Source organism: Spermophilus citellus, assembly GCF_964194105.1.
Source record: "Spermophilus citellus genome assembly, chromosome: 2".
Classification (NCBI taxonomy): domain Eukaryota; kingdom Metazoa; phylum Chordata; class Mammalia; order Rodentia; family Sciuridae; genus Spermophilus; species Spermophilus citellus.
The window spans coordinates 257,302,758-257,318,466 of NC_138183.1; the positions used below are offsets into that span (position 1 = coordinate 257,302,758).

Below are 15,709 nucleotides of genomic sequence, written 5' to 3' on the forward strand. Positions count from 1 at the left end.
ATAAATAAAATAAAGGTATTGTGCCCATCTACAACTAAAAAAATTTAAAAAAAAGAGAGAGAGAATTCCACATTGCCTTGGACATGATCAATTCATCAAGATTTTCAAATTGATTGGCATGAGCTCACGTGAAGGCTTGTCTTCTAACTTTCAAAATGTCTTTAGTGGGTTAGGGGTATAGCTCAAAGGTAGTGTGATTGCCTAGCATGCATGAAACCCTGGGTTTGATCCCACAAACTTCTCACACACGAAGTCTTTAGTATCCTATCTGTCATTTCCTCTCCTCTTCTATACAGTTGTTGGCGTTGTCTTTTTTATTTACTTATTTTCTTTCCTTTTTTTGTACTGAGGATTGAAGTGAAGCGTGCTTTACCACTGAGCCACAACCCCTGTCCTTTTCATTTTTTATTTTCAGAAAGGGTCTCTTTAAGTTGCTTAGCGCCTTGCTGAGTGGCTGAGGTTGGCCTCAAGCTTGCAATTCTCCTGCTTCAGCCTCTTGAGTCTCTGTGAGAGAGAGAAAAGTCTGGTAGTTCATTTAAAAATCTACTATTCAGCCTTAATTGCCCCTTCCCTTTTGCCCACCCTAATTCTAAATGTAGCCCATCTGGAGCTTCTCCAATCAGAGTGAAGGGCAGCGCAGCCATTGGGTTAGAGATATAAGCAGGCAGACTGCTCGCCCAGGCCCACCTGCCAGCCAGGTTCTTAGCAGCCCTTCCGCCGGAAGGAAAGGTCTGCCTTGCCCCCCACTTTCCAGCAGCGTCTGACTTCTGGCAGCACCTCGGTATCTCTGACAGCTGGGACCGCAGGTCTGCACCGCTGTGCCCTGCGATTTGTAGAATTCTATTTTGCTTTTATTAATTCTTTTCTGATGGGGTGCGTTTTGTCGATCCACCCTAATTGGCTTCTCATCTCTTTCATTTTATGACACAAGGCTTTATTCTGCCCCCCACCCCCACCCCCCCAGACCTGGGACTTCGTTGGGGGCTTGTTTTCTAAGCAGTTTGCAATCCAAGTACTCATCTCCCCCTACAATGAATCACCTGAGTCACTGTCCACCTTCTTCTACGTGGCTGCCTTCCTCCCTACGCTGCTGCGGGCTTCCAGGGACAAGGTGTGCTCCCTGCACCGGGGCCGCCAGGTGGTGGCAGAGTTGCTCTCCTGCGGCGCCCCCCCCCCCCCCCCCCCCCCGCCCCGCCAGCGCAGCAGGTGGCTAGAAGGAGGGGGTGGGGTTCTCACTTCTCAAATGAGCACGAGTGTATAAACAACTTGTTTGTAATGCAGTGGATCAGGTCAGTGGGGATGGGAGAAACCCTGCGGAGTGGAAGGTGGTGAGCCCTGGGGAACCTAAGACCCATTCCACTGTCCCCAAGGCTGTGCTGTCCCACGGGCTCGGCTCCAGAGTGCCCAAATGCAGCACTGTGGGTACGATGTAGAGAGAGTGAACACAGAGGCGTCTAACAAGGCTGACCTCCTCTCCAGGAAAGCATTCTCTGGAGGAATTTTTAAACCGGTTTTATTTTTAAATTTATTTGCCATGCTTTTTTATTGGTGCGTTATAATTATATATAATAGTGGGATTTGTTTTACCTACTAGTACATGCGCATGATGTTTCGTCCAGCACCGCCCCTTTCCCTGCCCTCCCCCGCCTCCTGTTTTCCTGAGATAAGCCCACCCCATCCCCTTTCCCCCTTTTTCAGAAGAATGTTCCGAAAAATGCCGCCTCACAGCCACAGACGCGCAGAGTTCCAAGTCTAATCTACGTTGTTCACATTCTACCCAACACGGTCTGAAGTCCACGAAGCACCCGCCAAGGCTGATGCAGCATCGCCCAGCGCCGCCTCTGCAGACTGAGCCAGAGGTCCCCAAGGGCGTGCAAGAGATGCCATCCCGCAAGCACCCGAGCGGGCTGCCGCGCACGCACGTGCAACAGGAAGCATAGAAGTTCTGAGTCCCATCGCCTTTGTTTTTGCTAGGATTTGCTCACTTGCGAGCCAGCCTCCTTCCTTTTTTAGTGATGCAGTGTTCGCAGCAGCTCAGAGGCCCTGGAGACTTGGCCAGCAGGAGCTGCTGCAGCGGGAGCCATGGGACCGTGGGTGCTCTGGACGACCTAGCACTTGCTGGCTTCCCGCTTCTCACCACGGAGAACGCAGAGTCCCCATCGGGAACAGTGTTTTTGTTTTAAATATATATATATATCTGCCCAGAGACTAAAAATAAGGGAAAGGCAAGAAAGTGTAAGGAGACAGCTGGTGTGGAGCAGCCCTTGCATGTCAGAGGGAACTCCTAGACAGAAGCACATCAGCTTCTCAACCATGCCACAATTGAGGCAGGGGTCCCAAGGAAGCCAGAGCAAGAAGCAGGGTGCAGCAAGGTGTCCTGGACCTTGGGTACTTCCGTGGAGGACAGAGCTGGGAATATCGTGCCCAGAGAGAAGCTGCAGAAACAGGTAAATTGGGAAGAAGGCCACTCTGTGGGCTGCGTGTCTGGCCCACGGTAAGGCTGGGTGTGAGAACTAGGCCAGGACCTTCAGGGTCTGAGGAACCCAGGTGGAAGGAGATATCCAAGAATATCCAGTGCCCAGCTGGTGCCTTCCTGCTGAGTTACCTCCCACCCACAGGGCCAGCCACCCCCCATCTTCACGTCTGAGTGATCTGCAGTGGCTTCTGGAGCAGCAAGCTGACCGTGGTCAGAGCCATGGTTGATTTGGGCTGATTTTGATTTACGGGGTGTGTTTCCAAGCCTTCCCTATCAGAGGGAGAAGTGATGAGGGAATAAGGAGGTTGCTCCATGCCCCCTGGATTTGGAGCCCTGGGCCCAGGCCAGAGGAACAGACAGCAGGCAGTGGCTGGGGCTGGCCAGGGTGCCAGCATTGGCATGATCTTGAGGCAGGAGGGCACAGCCTTAACACGGGTGGAAGACTGATGGATGCCGGGAAGGACATGGTTGGGCAGGTACGACTGTCCATGCCACCTAGCCCGACCTCACAGGGTGCACTGGCCATTCACAACTGGGCAGGGACACACGGGCCAGCTCCACCTGGAGGAGACCTAAGCACACTGATCGAAGCACAATGCCAGGCTTTGTTACACAGGACATTTGTTCTCAGACGGTGTTGTTCTCAGGGCCTCCAACATCTGAATTAGTTAGCACCTCAGAAAGGAAGAGCTGGTGCTCTCCTGAGCTCTGTGACAGGGATTCTGGGTTCCAGCAGATGTTCTTGTGTGCACAGACTCCCTGATGTGACTATCACCAGCCAACAGCTGCATACTAGGTGTCTGGGTACCTCTGTGGGCACACCTGTAGCACTCCACTGGGGGCTCCAAGCAAGAGCAGAGCTCTGATTTACCCTCATCCTGCAGAATCCATCTCTCCTGCAGATTCACTCCCCACTCACTGCCCACAAGAGCATGGGTGAGTTGCTGCCCCCCAGCCTCAGTTTCTCACCTGTGGCATACAGCTGTTGGCCCTCCTGAAGAGCCCAGGGGGTTGGACAGTCCCCACTCAGAGCCCAGCAGGTGAGCATCATCAATGTTGGCTGTAGGCTTGGGGCACCCTTGTGGGGCCCACGTTCAGCCCACACTCATCTAATGGTACCTGATCCTGCCAGCCTCCACGGCAGCCACCCTTGGTGCTGTGGGAAGACACGTCCCAGGGATGTGTAACAGCAGTAACGTGGTGGCAGGCCAGGGCTGGGTCTTCATAGAAGAACAGGAACTTTCCAGGAGAAGAGCATCAGGGCATGTTCATCAGTTCAGTAGTTCCTAGGAAGGGACCAGAACCTCACACCATGGACAGCGGTCAGATCAGCGTGGATCAGAAACCTCAACAGAGGACCTCAGCTACAAAACACTTGGAAGAAAATACAGGAGTAAACTTTGTGACCTTGAGTTTCTTGGATATGACACCCCCAAGCAAAGCAAAAAAAAAAAAAAAAAAAAAAGGAAAAACAGGTAAATTAGACTTCATCTATATTAAAACATTTCACCAGGTGTCAAGACTACACCTGTGATCCCAGGGACTTGGGAGGCTGGGGTGGGAGGAAGGCAAGTCCAAGGCCAGCCTTGGCAACTTAGCAAGACCCTGTCTCAAAATAACATAAGAAACAGGGCTGGGATGTGGCTCAGTGTTGGAGCACCCTGGGTTCAATCCTTAGGACTGCCCAAATAAAATAAATAAATAAAAATAAAAAATAAAGGGAGGTTATAGAAAGAACTGATAGAACTCAACCATGATAAGACAAACAACCCAGTTAAAAATGGCAAGGGATAGCTGGACACAGTGCCACATGATTGTGATCCCAGCGACTCCAAAGGCTAAGGCAGGAGGATTGTGAGTTCAAAGACAGCCTCAGCAATTTAGGGAGGCCCTAAGCAACTTAAGGAGACCCTGTCTCAAAATAAAACATAAAACGGGCTGGAGATGTGGCTCAGTAGTTAATGCCCCTGGGGTTCAATCCCCAGTCCAAAAACAAAAACAACAAGGCAAAGGATATGAACAGGTATTTCTCCAAAGAAGATAAGTGAATACCCAGTAAGCCCCTGAAAGGAAGTCTGACGTCACCCATCAAAAAATGTAAATCCAAACCCCATTAGGTGTCCCCTTAAGCCCACTAGGATGGCCATAATAGTAACTTTTTTTTTTGTACTAGGAATTGACCTAGGGGTGCTTAACCACTGAGATACAGCCTGAGCCCATTTAATGTTTTAATTTGCAATAGGGTCTCACTAAGTTGCTGAGGCCAGCTTTGAATTTGCAATCCTTCTGCCTTAGCCTCCTGGGATACTGGGATTATAGGCCTGAGCCACCAAGCCCAGTTCATAATAGTAAGTTATTCATTTATTTATTTATTGAAAATGGAAGCCAGCAAGTGTTGGGGAGGACGTGGGGAGCCCTCCCCCTGGGCCTAGGAAGTGGCACAGCTGCTGCGGACCAGTCAGCAGTTGTTCGAATGCTGGGTACAGAGCTGCCATGTGCCTGAGCAGTTCTCTCCTAGGACGTGCCCGAGAGCAATGAGAACCCATGTCCACATAAAAGCTTGTCCACAAATGTTCATAGCAGTCTTATTCACAACATCCCAATGTGACAATGACCTAAGTGTCCAGCAGCTATGGGAGAATGTGTCACACCCCTGTGATGGAGGGTTGTTTGCCCCTGAGGAGGAGTGAGACGTGATTGAAAACAGGGCCTAGGGGCTGGGGAGGTGGCTCAAGCGGTAGTGCGCTCGCCTGGCAGGCGTGTGGCCCGGGTTCGATCCTCAGCACCACATACCAACAAAGATGTTGTGTCCACCGAGAACTAAAAAATAAATGTTAAAACTTCTCTCTCTCTAAAAGAAAAAAAAAAAAAAAAACTCCACATTTATGTTAAAAAAAAAAAAAAAACAGGGTCTAGATGTTCACATCAGTAGTGTCCACAGTAGCCAAGACGTGGAAGCCATCCAAGCATCCTGGTGGGTCAGCTGATAAACACTGGAGTCCACCCACACCATGGGATGTCACTAGGCCCTCAGCAGGAAGGACATTCTGACACCTGCTCCAACACGGGGACCCTCCAGGACACTGCCGAGATGAGCAGACATAGAGGAGTCTGATTCCACTGACGTGAAATGTCCAGAACAGGCCCATCCCCAGAGATAGGGGGCAGTTGAGCAGAGAGGCGGTTGGGTGGCAAGTGGCAGCTGGGGGTGCAGGGCTTCTTTGGGGTCATGAAAGTGTGCAAAAATATATTGTGAGTATGCTGGAGCCACCAACGTGCACACTACATGGGCAGGTGGTGTGTGGATTACAAGAGTGGAGCTCCAGGGGCCTGGAGGAGGGACAGAAGGGACCCAGAGCCCGGAGCACCCAGGCTGGGCTTGCTCTGGGCCACACAGGGGAGAGAAGAGCTGGCAGGTGCACTGGGGGCCACACACGGAGTCTGAGGAGGAGACGGCGGTGGACCCTCTGTGTCTTTCCTTCCCTTCCTCTCTTGATCCCAAAGCTCCTGCAGCTATCTGGCCAGGGCTACTCTGCCCAGTACCCCTCTCCTGTGTCCCAGCTAAGGGAGCCCAGAATTAGGGTGTGTGAGAGAGAGGGAGCCAGGACAGTTGGAGTGACACTGAAATCAGTACCAGCAGGTGACCGCAGTGAAGTCTCAGGTGACAAAGGGGACTAGTGGCTACCTTCAGCAGACTCAGCAGTGTTCCCAGAAAGTGCTGCTTCCAATGCAAACATGTGTGCTTCATGCCTGCGGGTACACTTGTGGGCGTGGGAGACGAGAAGAGGGTGGCCCTGGGCGGTCCTGAGTCCAGTGGCAGAGGAGAAGGCTGTGAGAAGACTTGGGTGAGACTAGAGCGGTGTGACCACAAGACAAGGACGCCTGGGGCCCCTAGAACTGGCAAGGCAGGAAGGTCCCCCGCAGATCTCTCAGTGAGCCAGGCCCTGCAGATCTGATCCCGGACCTTTGGCCCCAGGATGGAGAGGCTGTGGGTGTCTGCTGTCCTGAGGCAGGGCCTGTGCCTGCACCTGCAGTCCTGCCTTGCTGGAGGACAGGCTGCTTCTGCACCATGCACCTGCCTGGCTCACCCCTTCCTTGGGATCATGGGCTCTAAGCAGCCCTGACATTGGCTTCCACCTGCGTCTACCCTGGGGGCTGCTTCTTGTGGCTTTGGAGACCACCAATTCACAGGAAACCTGCCACATCCCCAGGAGACAGCCCCGGCAGGGACCCAGGTTTGGGGATGGCTCAAGAGTTTCCCACTGCACTGTTGGAAGATGGGTCTAGTTGTGGTGGCAGCTCACTGTAGTTTTTTTGTTTGTTTGTTTGTTTTTTTAATATTTAATATTTATTATTATTTTTTAAGGTGGACACAATATCTTTATTTTATTTTTATGTGGTGCTGAGGATTGAACCCAGTGCCTCATGCAGTGGTAGGTGAGCACTCTACCACTGAGACACAACCCCAGCCCCTCTCACTGTGGTTTTAATGCATTTCCTATCTTGGTGGCCAAGTGTCCTTCCAACCCTTCGGAGCATTCCAGTTGGGTTGTTGCTTTTCTTATTTGTCACATTCCATGACTAAACACTTGGGGTCACTCCAGGTGAACTGGGCTGGCATGAAATAATCACACAGAGACAGAGAAACACCTTTTTCTTTGGGTCCTGTAACAGCTCCTCTGACCTTAGGGGTCCATGGAAAAGAGAGAGGAGCATGAGTTGAACCCTTTTATTGAGGAGAAGCCATTCAAATGAGGCAAGGGGTAGGATTACAAAGGAACATGAGTGTAGCTCAACCCCTCTGGGTGCCACCTACTCCTAGGGCCTCGCCTTGTTATCCCAGACAAGGAGAGCCCAAGTCGCAAGTCACAGCACTTCCAGCGCCAGACTACAGTGGTCTTCCAGATCCCCGTGGTGCATCAGGACTTAAAGGTGTGTGCATTTGGAGTGGCTCCCACACTTATTAAGTTTGAAGATATTCAGATCTGTTCTGCACAATGTTCCTTCAACTGATGTGTGATTTGCAAATATTCTCTTAGTCTATTGCTTATCATTTTCTTAACTGCGTCTTCAGGAGTAAAAGTTATTAAATTCAATTAAGTACAATCTCATAAAAATCACATTGGGAGCTGGGCGTGGTGACCCACGCCTGTCATCCCAGCAGCTTGGGAGGCTGAGGCAGGACGATTGCAAGTTCAAAGCCAGCCTCAGCAACTCAGGAAGGCCTTAAATAACTCATGGAGACTCCATCTCTAAGTAAAATATTGAAAGGGCTGAGGATGAGGGGGCTGGGATTGTGGCTCAATGGTTAAGGCCCCTGGGTTCAATCCCTGGTACCAAAAAAAAAAAAAAAAAAAAAAAAATGGGCTGTTGTATCTAAGAAATTCTCACTCAGCTCCAAGTTAACAAGATGTTCTCATTTCTTTCAGGAAGGTGTGTGTTTATACATTTCACACTTATGTCCACCGGTAATCCTTAACTTGTCCATTGACACACTGTGTTGGCCAAGGCTACTGTTCTGCACGTGATACCCAGGTGTTCCAGCACCTTTTGCTGAAAAGACCATCCTTTCTCTGCAGGAGAAAGGCACTTTTGTCCAGAATGAATTAACATGGAATTACTTACCACAGCCAAGAGACAGAAGCAGGCCAAGTGGCTGGACAGATGGCTGGACAGACAGACGCAGCCCATCTGCACAGTGGAGTGTTACTCAGCCATTCAGGAAGGAAATTCTGACATGGGTGACCTTGAGGACACTGTGCTCAGTGAGACAAGCCAGTCAAATGAGGCAAGGGGTAGGATTACAAAGGAACAGGTGAGTGTAGCTTAACCCTTCTGGGTGTCCCCAGAGGAGTCACAGACGTAGAAACAGGGAGTAAAGTGGCTGATGCAGCCAGTAGGCTGGGGCTGGTGCTTATGGGAGGGGGTTCCAGCTTTGCAAAGTGCATTCATTTAAAACTACAGAAATGCCCACTTGAAGGGGGTCAAAATTGATGTTATTCCCTTTTGACCACAAATCAGTATGTTTAAAAACTAATCAGCCACTGAGTGTGACTCTGGTCTGACTGTGCGTTCTGTTCCATTGATCTGTGTTCAGTCTGCCCTGGTGGCGGCAGTACCACAGTGGCCTGATCACCAGGCCTCTATGGTATGTCTTGTCATCAGGTACTGAAACTTCCAATTTTGACCTTCTTTTTTCACAACTGTTCTGGATCCAACCTCCCTCCCTCTCTGTTACCAGGCTGCCCTTGAGCTCCTGGGCTCACGTCCCCACAGCACAGAGACTACAGAATGCACCACTGTGCCTCTGGATTTTTCTATGTCTGTTGCATTTCCATATTAATTCGATTCCTTGTGAGGAGGAGCTTGCTGGGGTTTCAGTAGGATTATGTGTATCCATATATCAATTAGGGGAGATTAACTTTTTTAAAAAAGCGTGTCTTTCCACTTTTTGTGTATTCTTTAATTTCTCTCAGCAACATTTTATAATTTTCACTGTGCAAGTCTTGAACATTTTGGTCAGATTTACCTCCCAAGTATTTATTTATGCATTTAACATGTTTGTTAAAAGAAACATCAATTCACAAAGTTAAAATACTCAAACTTATCAACTGCTAAAATATAAACTCAAGTACTTTTGGCTTCTTAAGTTCTATAAGACAACATATTTTGGGGTTTATTAAATGTGTTTTTATAAATTGTTGGTAAATGAAAAGTCAATTTAAGATGGCTTTGTTTCTGGGTCTTTACCAAAAATAGATGATCAAGGGTTATAATTCTACTTACATGTGTTGTTCTACATGCCAGGAATAACATAACAATAACAAAACCAATCTAGTTTTGATTAAAAAAACTAGAGAGAAAACAAAGTATTTTATTTCATTGACAAAAAGTCATTTTATATACATTCATAAATTTTCAGGAATGTTTCAAATTGTAAACTTAAAAGGTCAACAGCTAGGATTAAAAATGTAGGGGCTGGTGGGGCTGGGGTTGTGGCTCAGCGGTAAAGTGCTCCCCTAGCACTTGTGAGGCCCTGGGTTTGATCCTCAGCACTACATAAAAATAAATATATAAGTAAAGGTATTGTGTCTAACTACAACTAAAAACTAAATATTTTTTAAAAATGTAGGGGCTGGGGCTGTAGCTCAGTGGTAAAGTGCTTGCCTCTCATGTGTGAGGCACTGGGTTTGATCCTCAGCACCACATAAAAATAAATAAAGATACTGTATGTTCATCTACAAATAAATGTTTTTTTAAAATGTAAAAAGTTGTAGATAAGAAAATATATTTTCTTTATAAGGAAAAATGTTTCTGAAAGATATCTGGTACGGTAAAGTAATTATTTTATCCTATAGTTCAAAATAAAAAAGTGAGACAGGACAAAGCTACTTTTCTGCAAAGAAATCACAGAGTGTCTAAGTAAATTACAAAAGGTTTGTAAAAGGTATATCTCAAAAATTTTTCATGTGATTAAGTTGCATGTCCTCAGTACAGACAGTTGAAGTTAAGGAGTTTTCTAAGGTCACCTTTTAATGTACCAATATAAAACAAAGTCTAATTCTCTCTCTGTGCTTAAAAAGGACAAGATTTTTTTTTTTAAAAAATGTTAAGATTTTATTTACAAAGCTTTTTGGTTGTACAGAAAGTAAAAACGCTGTTACAATCTCGGTGTGACTGGTAGCTGCGGACAGTTGACTCACCCATCACAGCTATCCATGCTACAGCAAGAGTCTTACACAAAAAACCTAACAATGCTCACAATTTTGTTGGGGCAAACTCCCCAAGCTGGCGGTGGATTACAAGAGGGACTAAAAGGAGGAAGGCAGAATGTCACAGGAACTCTTCTTTGGCCCTTTGGTGGGTGGGCGTCCTGGGGTTTGTATCACAGCTACCTTTTTTTTTTTTCTTTTTTAAACAGCTATCAAACCCATGAGCAGTCCAACCAAGACTGTTTTGCGGTTTTTCTGGGTCTTAATCATCTTCTTCTTAATCATCTGTTTCTCTTTTCCTCTTTTCAACTTTCTCACTTTCTTCCCCTTCTTCATCCTCATCCTCGTCTTCCTCATCTTCATCTACTTCTCCATCAAGCCCAAATTCTTCTTCCTCCCTGCTGACCTCATCTTCCTCATCGTCTTCCTCAAACTCTTCCTCCTCACCATTCTCATCTTCCTCATCTTCTTCATCTTCTCCTTCTTCCTCCTCCTCTTCTTCATCCACACCATCCACCTCCACATCCATCTCCACGGCTTCCCCGTCTTCTGCATCATAGCCGTCCAGGTCGGTCAGCTGGGGCAGGAGTCCGAACACACTCTCGGTGACCATTCAGATCAGTGACTTCACAGTTAAACAGATCCAGGCTCTTCAGACAATCCAACTTTTTCAAAGGTTCCAAGGTGCTGATGTCTTTCAGTTTATTTCCACTTGAATTTAGATGTGTGAGATTGGGAAGTCTTTCTGCTCACATATCCAGACCTCCATAGAGCTCAGCTTTTTCAATTTAGGTAGCTTGGGGAGATTTGAAACTGAAATCAAGTCTACATTTATTAAACTGAGGGAAAAGGACAAGATTTTTAAAAACATTGATCTGATCTTGTTTATCAAGATAACTTCTTGTGTCTATTAGGTTTTATGAACTAGGGTTCATACCTATTTTAAATTTTTAAAATGATTGTTTTGTAGCTCTGGTTAAATAAACAACTGTTATTTTAGGATATTACAATACAGCTGTCATTCTAGACTTATGTGACTAAAGACATGAATACAAATAAAAAACAAGGGCTGGGGATGTGGCTCAAGTGGTAGCGCGCAACAAATAAAAAACAAAGTATGTTTGTCTCAGCTTTGTCTAAGTGTTATGTAAAAGCTTGTAAAATGGAAGCTATGTATGTTTAATCAGGCATGGTAATGAATGAAGGCTCTTTTATACTTTGTATCTGACATGAAAGGGCCACACTGACATTTAAAAACCTGGCTTATATCTGTTTTCTTTAACTACATAAATGTTTTATTGTTATATAAATGAGATGCATGTATATATCAGATAATGTCCATTTCTGATATCTCACCTGAGTTAAGGCTCTGCCTCTCACCTTACTCCATGTTAGTATGGCTCCAAAACAGGCCAGAATTAAGCTTATTTAAGATTGTGTTCAAAAGACAGATTTTTTTTTGTTATAAAGATTACTGTGATTTCAAAGTAAATAAGGGATATAATGCAAACCAAGGAAAGGTTTGAGTAGATTATAAAAGGTCTTTAAGATTATAAAAGAGTTGCAAAAGAAAATATGAAAAGGATTTTATATGTGATGCATTCATAAATTGGTCTTTGTAGACGTGAAATAGATATCAATATACCTAAGTGCTATTATCAACAACAGGTCTCTTGGTTCGAAGCTATTACACGAACTAAATCCTCATACTAATTTATAATTGTTGCCTGTTAGTATTTTAGAAAATTACTTCTTCTAATGGACCAACCTGAGTTGATTTAAGACAATAAACCATCGGCATCAGAACAGATAGAATGTAATGCTGACTTTTAGTACTAATACTGTCCCTAATTAATTAAAGAGGGTGACTATGAAATTACAGATATTGAAATTAAAACCCACTACTCCTACTTCAAAATGATGAAATGGCCTCTCCAAAACTTGGAGATCAAAGTCAAGGAAGTAAAAGGGCCAAGGAAAAGCAGCCAATATTTTGGCCCCTGCCCATTAAGGTCAGCTGGAGCTCAGGAGATGATGGAACTTTTCTGAGGGCCCTGAACCTGAGGAGGCACTGGACCTCTTCATCAGGGGGAGTGTGGAGACCCTAGAGAACAGGAAGCCAGACAGTGCATATTTTGCAAAGAAGAGGAGTATTGAAGGAGGAAATATCCCTGATACTTCTGAAGGAAGCCCTATGTGGTCAGCAGATGGCATGACTGGTCGAGGAAAGCTAAAGGAGCCAAGAGTCTTCTCAAAGGTTCCCAAGAGCGATCCCTGATAAATCTCTGCTGATTCCTAACAGTAGATGAGAACAGGGTCAACTTTTGACCAACTTGGTCTTAAATACCTGGCAGGAGAATTATAAGCACAGCACAGCCATACATGAGCATTAAAAAAAAAAATAAGAACATGGTTCTTTCAATGTAACCTGACATGTACACTTGTGTCATTCCCCCCAAAAGTAAGTTAAACTGGAGGCTTAAAAAAAGGGGGGGACTCTTATACAGGAGTGTCTGAAAACTACCAAAAAAGATGCTTCCAGTGTGCTAGGCTTGCTCTGAGTCAGTTTGAGACCTACAGTGTTTTCCTAACTCCCAAATAGGTGAGCACAATATGATTTTCACTGGTGTAATTATTTAGCTCTGATATTTGTCCCCTGGATTGCTCTAAAAGATGTAATGTGGCGCATGAAAGCTCTAGCTAACTTTACCAAGAGAGTCCTAAGTGACATAAGTAAAGGGACCCTTCTGCTAACACAGAGGTAAGGCCAATGAGAAAGCTAGTTTACAAAAATCAGATGACATTCCATAGCTCAAGGGGAACCTGTGCCACTACAAAAATTTAGAGTTGTGCATATGTCTTTAACAGCTTCGTTGATGTTTCTAAAGCCTTAACTGGCCTACGCTCACTAGTATAAACACTGTGTCAGGCCACACTTTTTAACAAGTTACTATGCTCATGGTCTTTAGACTAACACTGATTAGTTTTTTAATTTTTAATTATAGCAATATCTTTATTTTTTATTTTTATGTGGTGCTGAGGCTCAAACCCAGTGCTCATGCATGGTAGGCGAGTGCTCTGCCTCTGAGCCACAACCCCAGTCCCGACACTGATTGTTTTTGTGCTATTTGTTTGCAAAAAAATAATGCTTTGCTGTCTTGCTTATTGTTGTACTGGCATGATCCTCATCCTAAATAGACCATGTCCAGTCACCTGCCAACTCTCACCATGGACCTCTGTATTGTCCTGATGCACGAGTCTCCTGAAGATTCTGTTAACTCTAGATGGTCATGGAGATGCTATCTACCATGGAAGTACCACCTCACTTACCAGGGGGCCCATTAGAAAGGACTGTGTACGAAGACCCTGACTGTTCTTCCCTTTTCAACACCCGCTTTCAGCCTAAAAAAGTTAGAGTGGTCATTACCCAAATTCCCTCACAGCAATTAGGGTTACTGCTACAGATGTGGGGGGTAATGATGTCAGGAGGAAGAGATGAGGCTGGGAGAATAGGGAGGTGGGCCCCTGGGTATCTTCCTGGGCAGTAGAACACACACAGCACTGAAGATAGTTGATAAGAAACTTTTAAAATCAGGACCTATGTGACTGGGGGTGGGGTGGATGGGTCCATGCCTCTCCAAAGAAGGGGAAATGACTGATTGATATTTTCATATCAATATTTGGACTAAAGCTGTATGAATACATTGTTTCACTGAATGCCTTACCCAGGATTGGGCATGGGGCTGACTTCTTTAAACTTATAGATCTATATAAACCCCTAGACAGTAGCCTCTCTTTAGTATCCTTCTCTGGGGACCCCATCCTCTTTGGGAGCACTGCTTTCTTTCTATTACTCTAGTAAAGCCTGTGACTTTGCTCTTACCCTTGTGTCCATGGATTTAAATTTTTTTAAATTATTGATAGACCTTTATTTTATTTATATATTTATATGTGGTGCTGAGAATTGAACCCAGTGCCTCACACATGCCAGGCAAGTGCACTACCGCTGAGCCCCAGCCCCAGCCCCACGTGTCCATGGATTTTATTCTTCAAATTCATGAGATAAAGAACACAACCTCACTCTTCACGCTACACTGTAGTCCTGTGTGGAGTGCAGAGAAGATGGGCCCAGGCATGAGGGCGATAAAGAAGGGCCTTAGCAGCCAGGGCAAGATCGCAAGTAGGGAGGTCGGGGGCAGGGCCAGAGCAAATGAGCATGGAGAGAGTTTTCTGATGAGGTCAACTTCCTGCTTGACAAAAATGCTCGTGGACATAAGCAGGGGACCCAATCAGACAGATACTTCTGTACTCATGCCCCTAAGTCGGGGATCAAATAGAAAAACTAAAGCAGATGCATTGTCAGAGAGGGCACCCATCAATAATAGTGAGGAGACCATGGACAGGGGAGGAGGTCAGGAAAGGAGGAAATTCCAGAGACCATAAAAAGAATAAGCCAAGACTTCCCCACCACATTCCTGGCTCTGGGGCCTCTTCTCTTTGGAGAAGTTTGTCTCTGTGACTTTTGCAATAAACCAGCTGCTTGTTTGCTATCTCTGTATCCTGTTCTTCAATTCTTTGCTGAACTGAGACAATGAGCTCAGCACCCCTAGATGAGTAATAGGCTGGAAGGTCCAAGGGTGGTCTTCTCTGGCAGAATCCTGGGGAGGGCTGAGAGGCCACAATTGGAGGGATGAGATACCCTCTGGGGAGCTATGCAGAACACAGGGTGGCCACTTGGGTTCTCTCAGCTCTTCCACTCACCTGCAAACCTGTGCCCTTCATTACAGGGCTGGGACCTTCTTGGAAACTGAGGTAGCGTGAACACCCCCATTCTTGCAACCAGTTCAGAAGATTTTGAACATGTCCTGCGAGTAACAAGCACGAATTGTTAAAGGGCTATGAAGGTGGAAAAGGAACACTCTCGAGGGAGCGTGGGTCCTCTCACAGAGGAGAGGGACAGTGTGCCTCGTCTCTGCTCCAGTTTTATTGGGGGTCCAGAAGTTTCCAAAGAGTCCTGTCCAGGTCAACCTCTTAACTTTTGACTGACAGCAGGATGACATCAGACTTTCAAGGCCCTGTGGCCAGGACAACTCTAGGTCACTTTGGCCCATGCTGACCAGTTCTAATTGGAACCTGTTCTTACAGATTTTTTGGTTAGAGGGAATTATCCTTAGCCTCCTGAGTACCAGGATCTATTCTGTGGAAAGGGTCACAAAAGCCTCTCCTTCAGGGTAGCTCAGGTTCCTCTTTTTGACATTATCTTGGGCATTTCTCCTGCAGACAGCAGGTCGTTTGCTGTGTCCACACAGGCTGTGTCCACTGTAGCCAGGCAGGGCTGGGAGTAAATCGCTTCTTGGAAAGGAAAGATGCGGTTCAGTACAGTCTACAGAACCCTTCCCTCAGCCTCCAGCGCCTATCGCTCTGGTCTGCCTGGCCCCCACCACCCCTAGGCCTGGGCCGGTCTCCCCTGGGTCCACTTCTTTAGCGTTCCCACGTAAATGCTCTACCTCCAAGGGATTCT

At 46.3% G+C, this 15,709-nt stretch overlaps 1 protein-coding gene across 1 annotated transcript; it reads right to left on the bottom strand.

Annotated features, from left to right (window-relative positions):
* Positions 1-10,142: 10,142 nt before the first annotated feature.
* LOC308637321 (uncharacterized protein) lies at positions 10,143-11,024 on the bottom strand. The gene has a single exon (XM_081273633.1). It carries the CDS (start codon positions 10,799-10,801, stop codon positions 10,466-10,468), a length of 336 nt encoding a protein of 111 aa, XP_081129759.1. The 5' UTR covers positions 10,802-11,024; the 3' UTR covers positions 10,143-10,465.
* Between the last annotated feature and the right edge of the window lie 4,685 nt (positions 11,025-15,709).

Bases quoted from the DNA above. Each gene is read 5' to 3' on its own strand.
- LOC308637321 (XM_081273633.1), bottom strand. From the start codon at position 10,801: ATGGTCACCGAGAGTGTGTTCGGACTCCTGCCCCAGCTGACCGACCTG.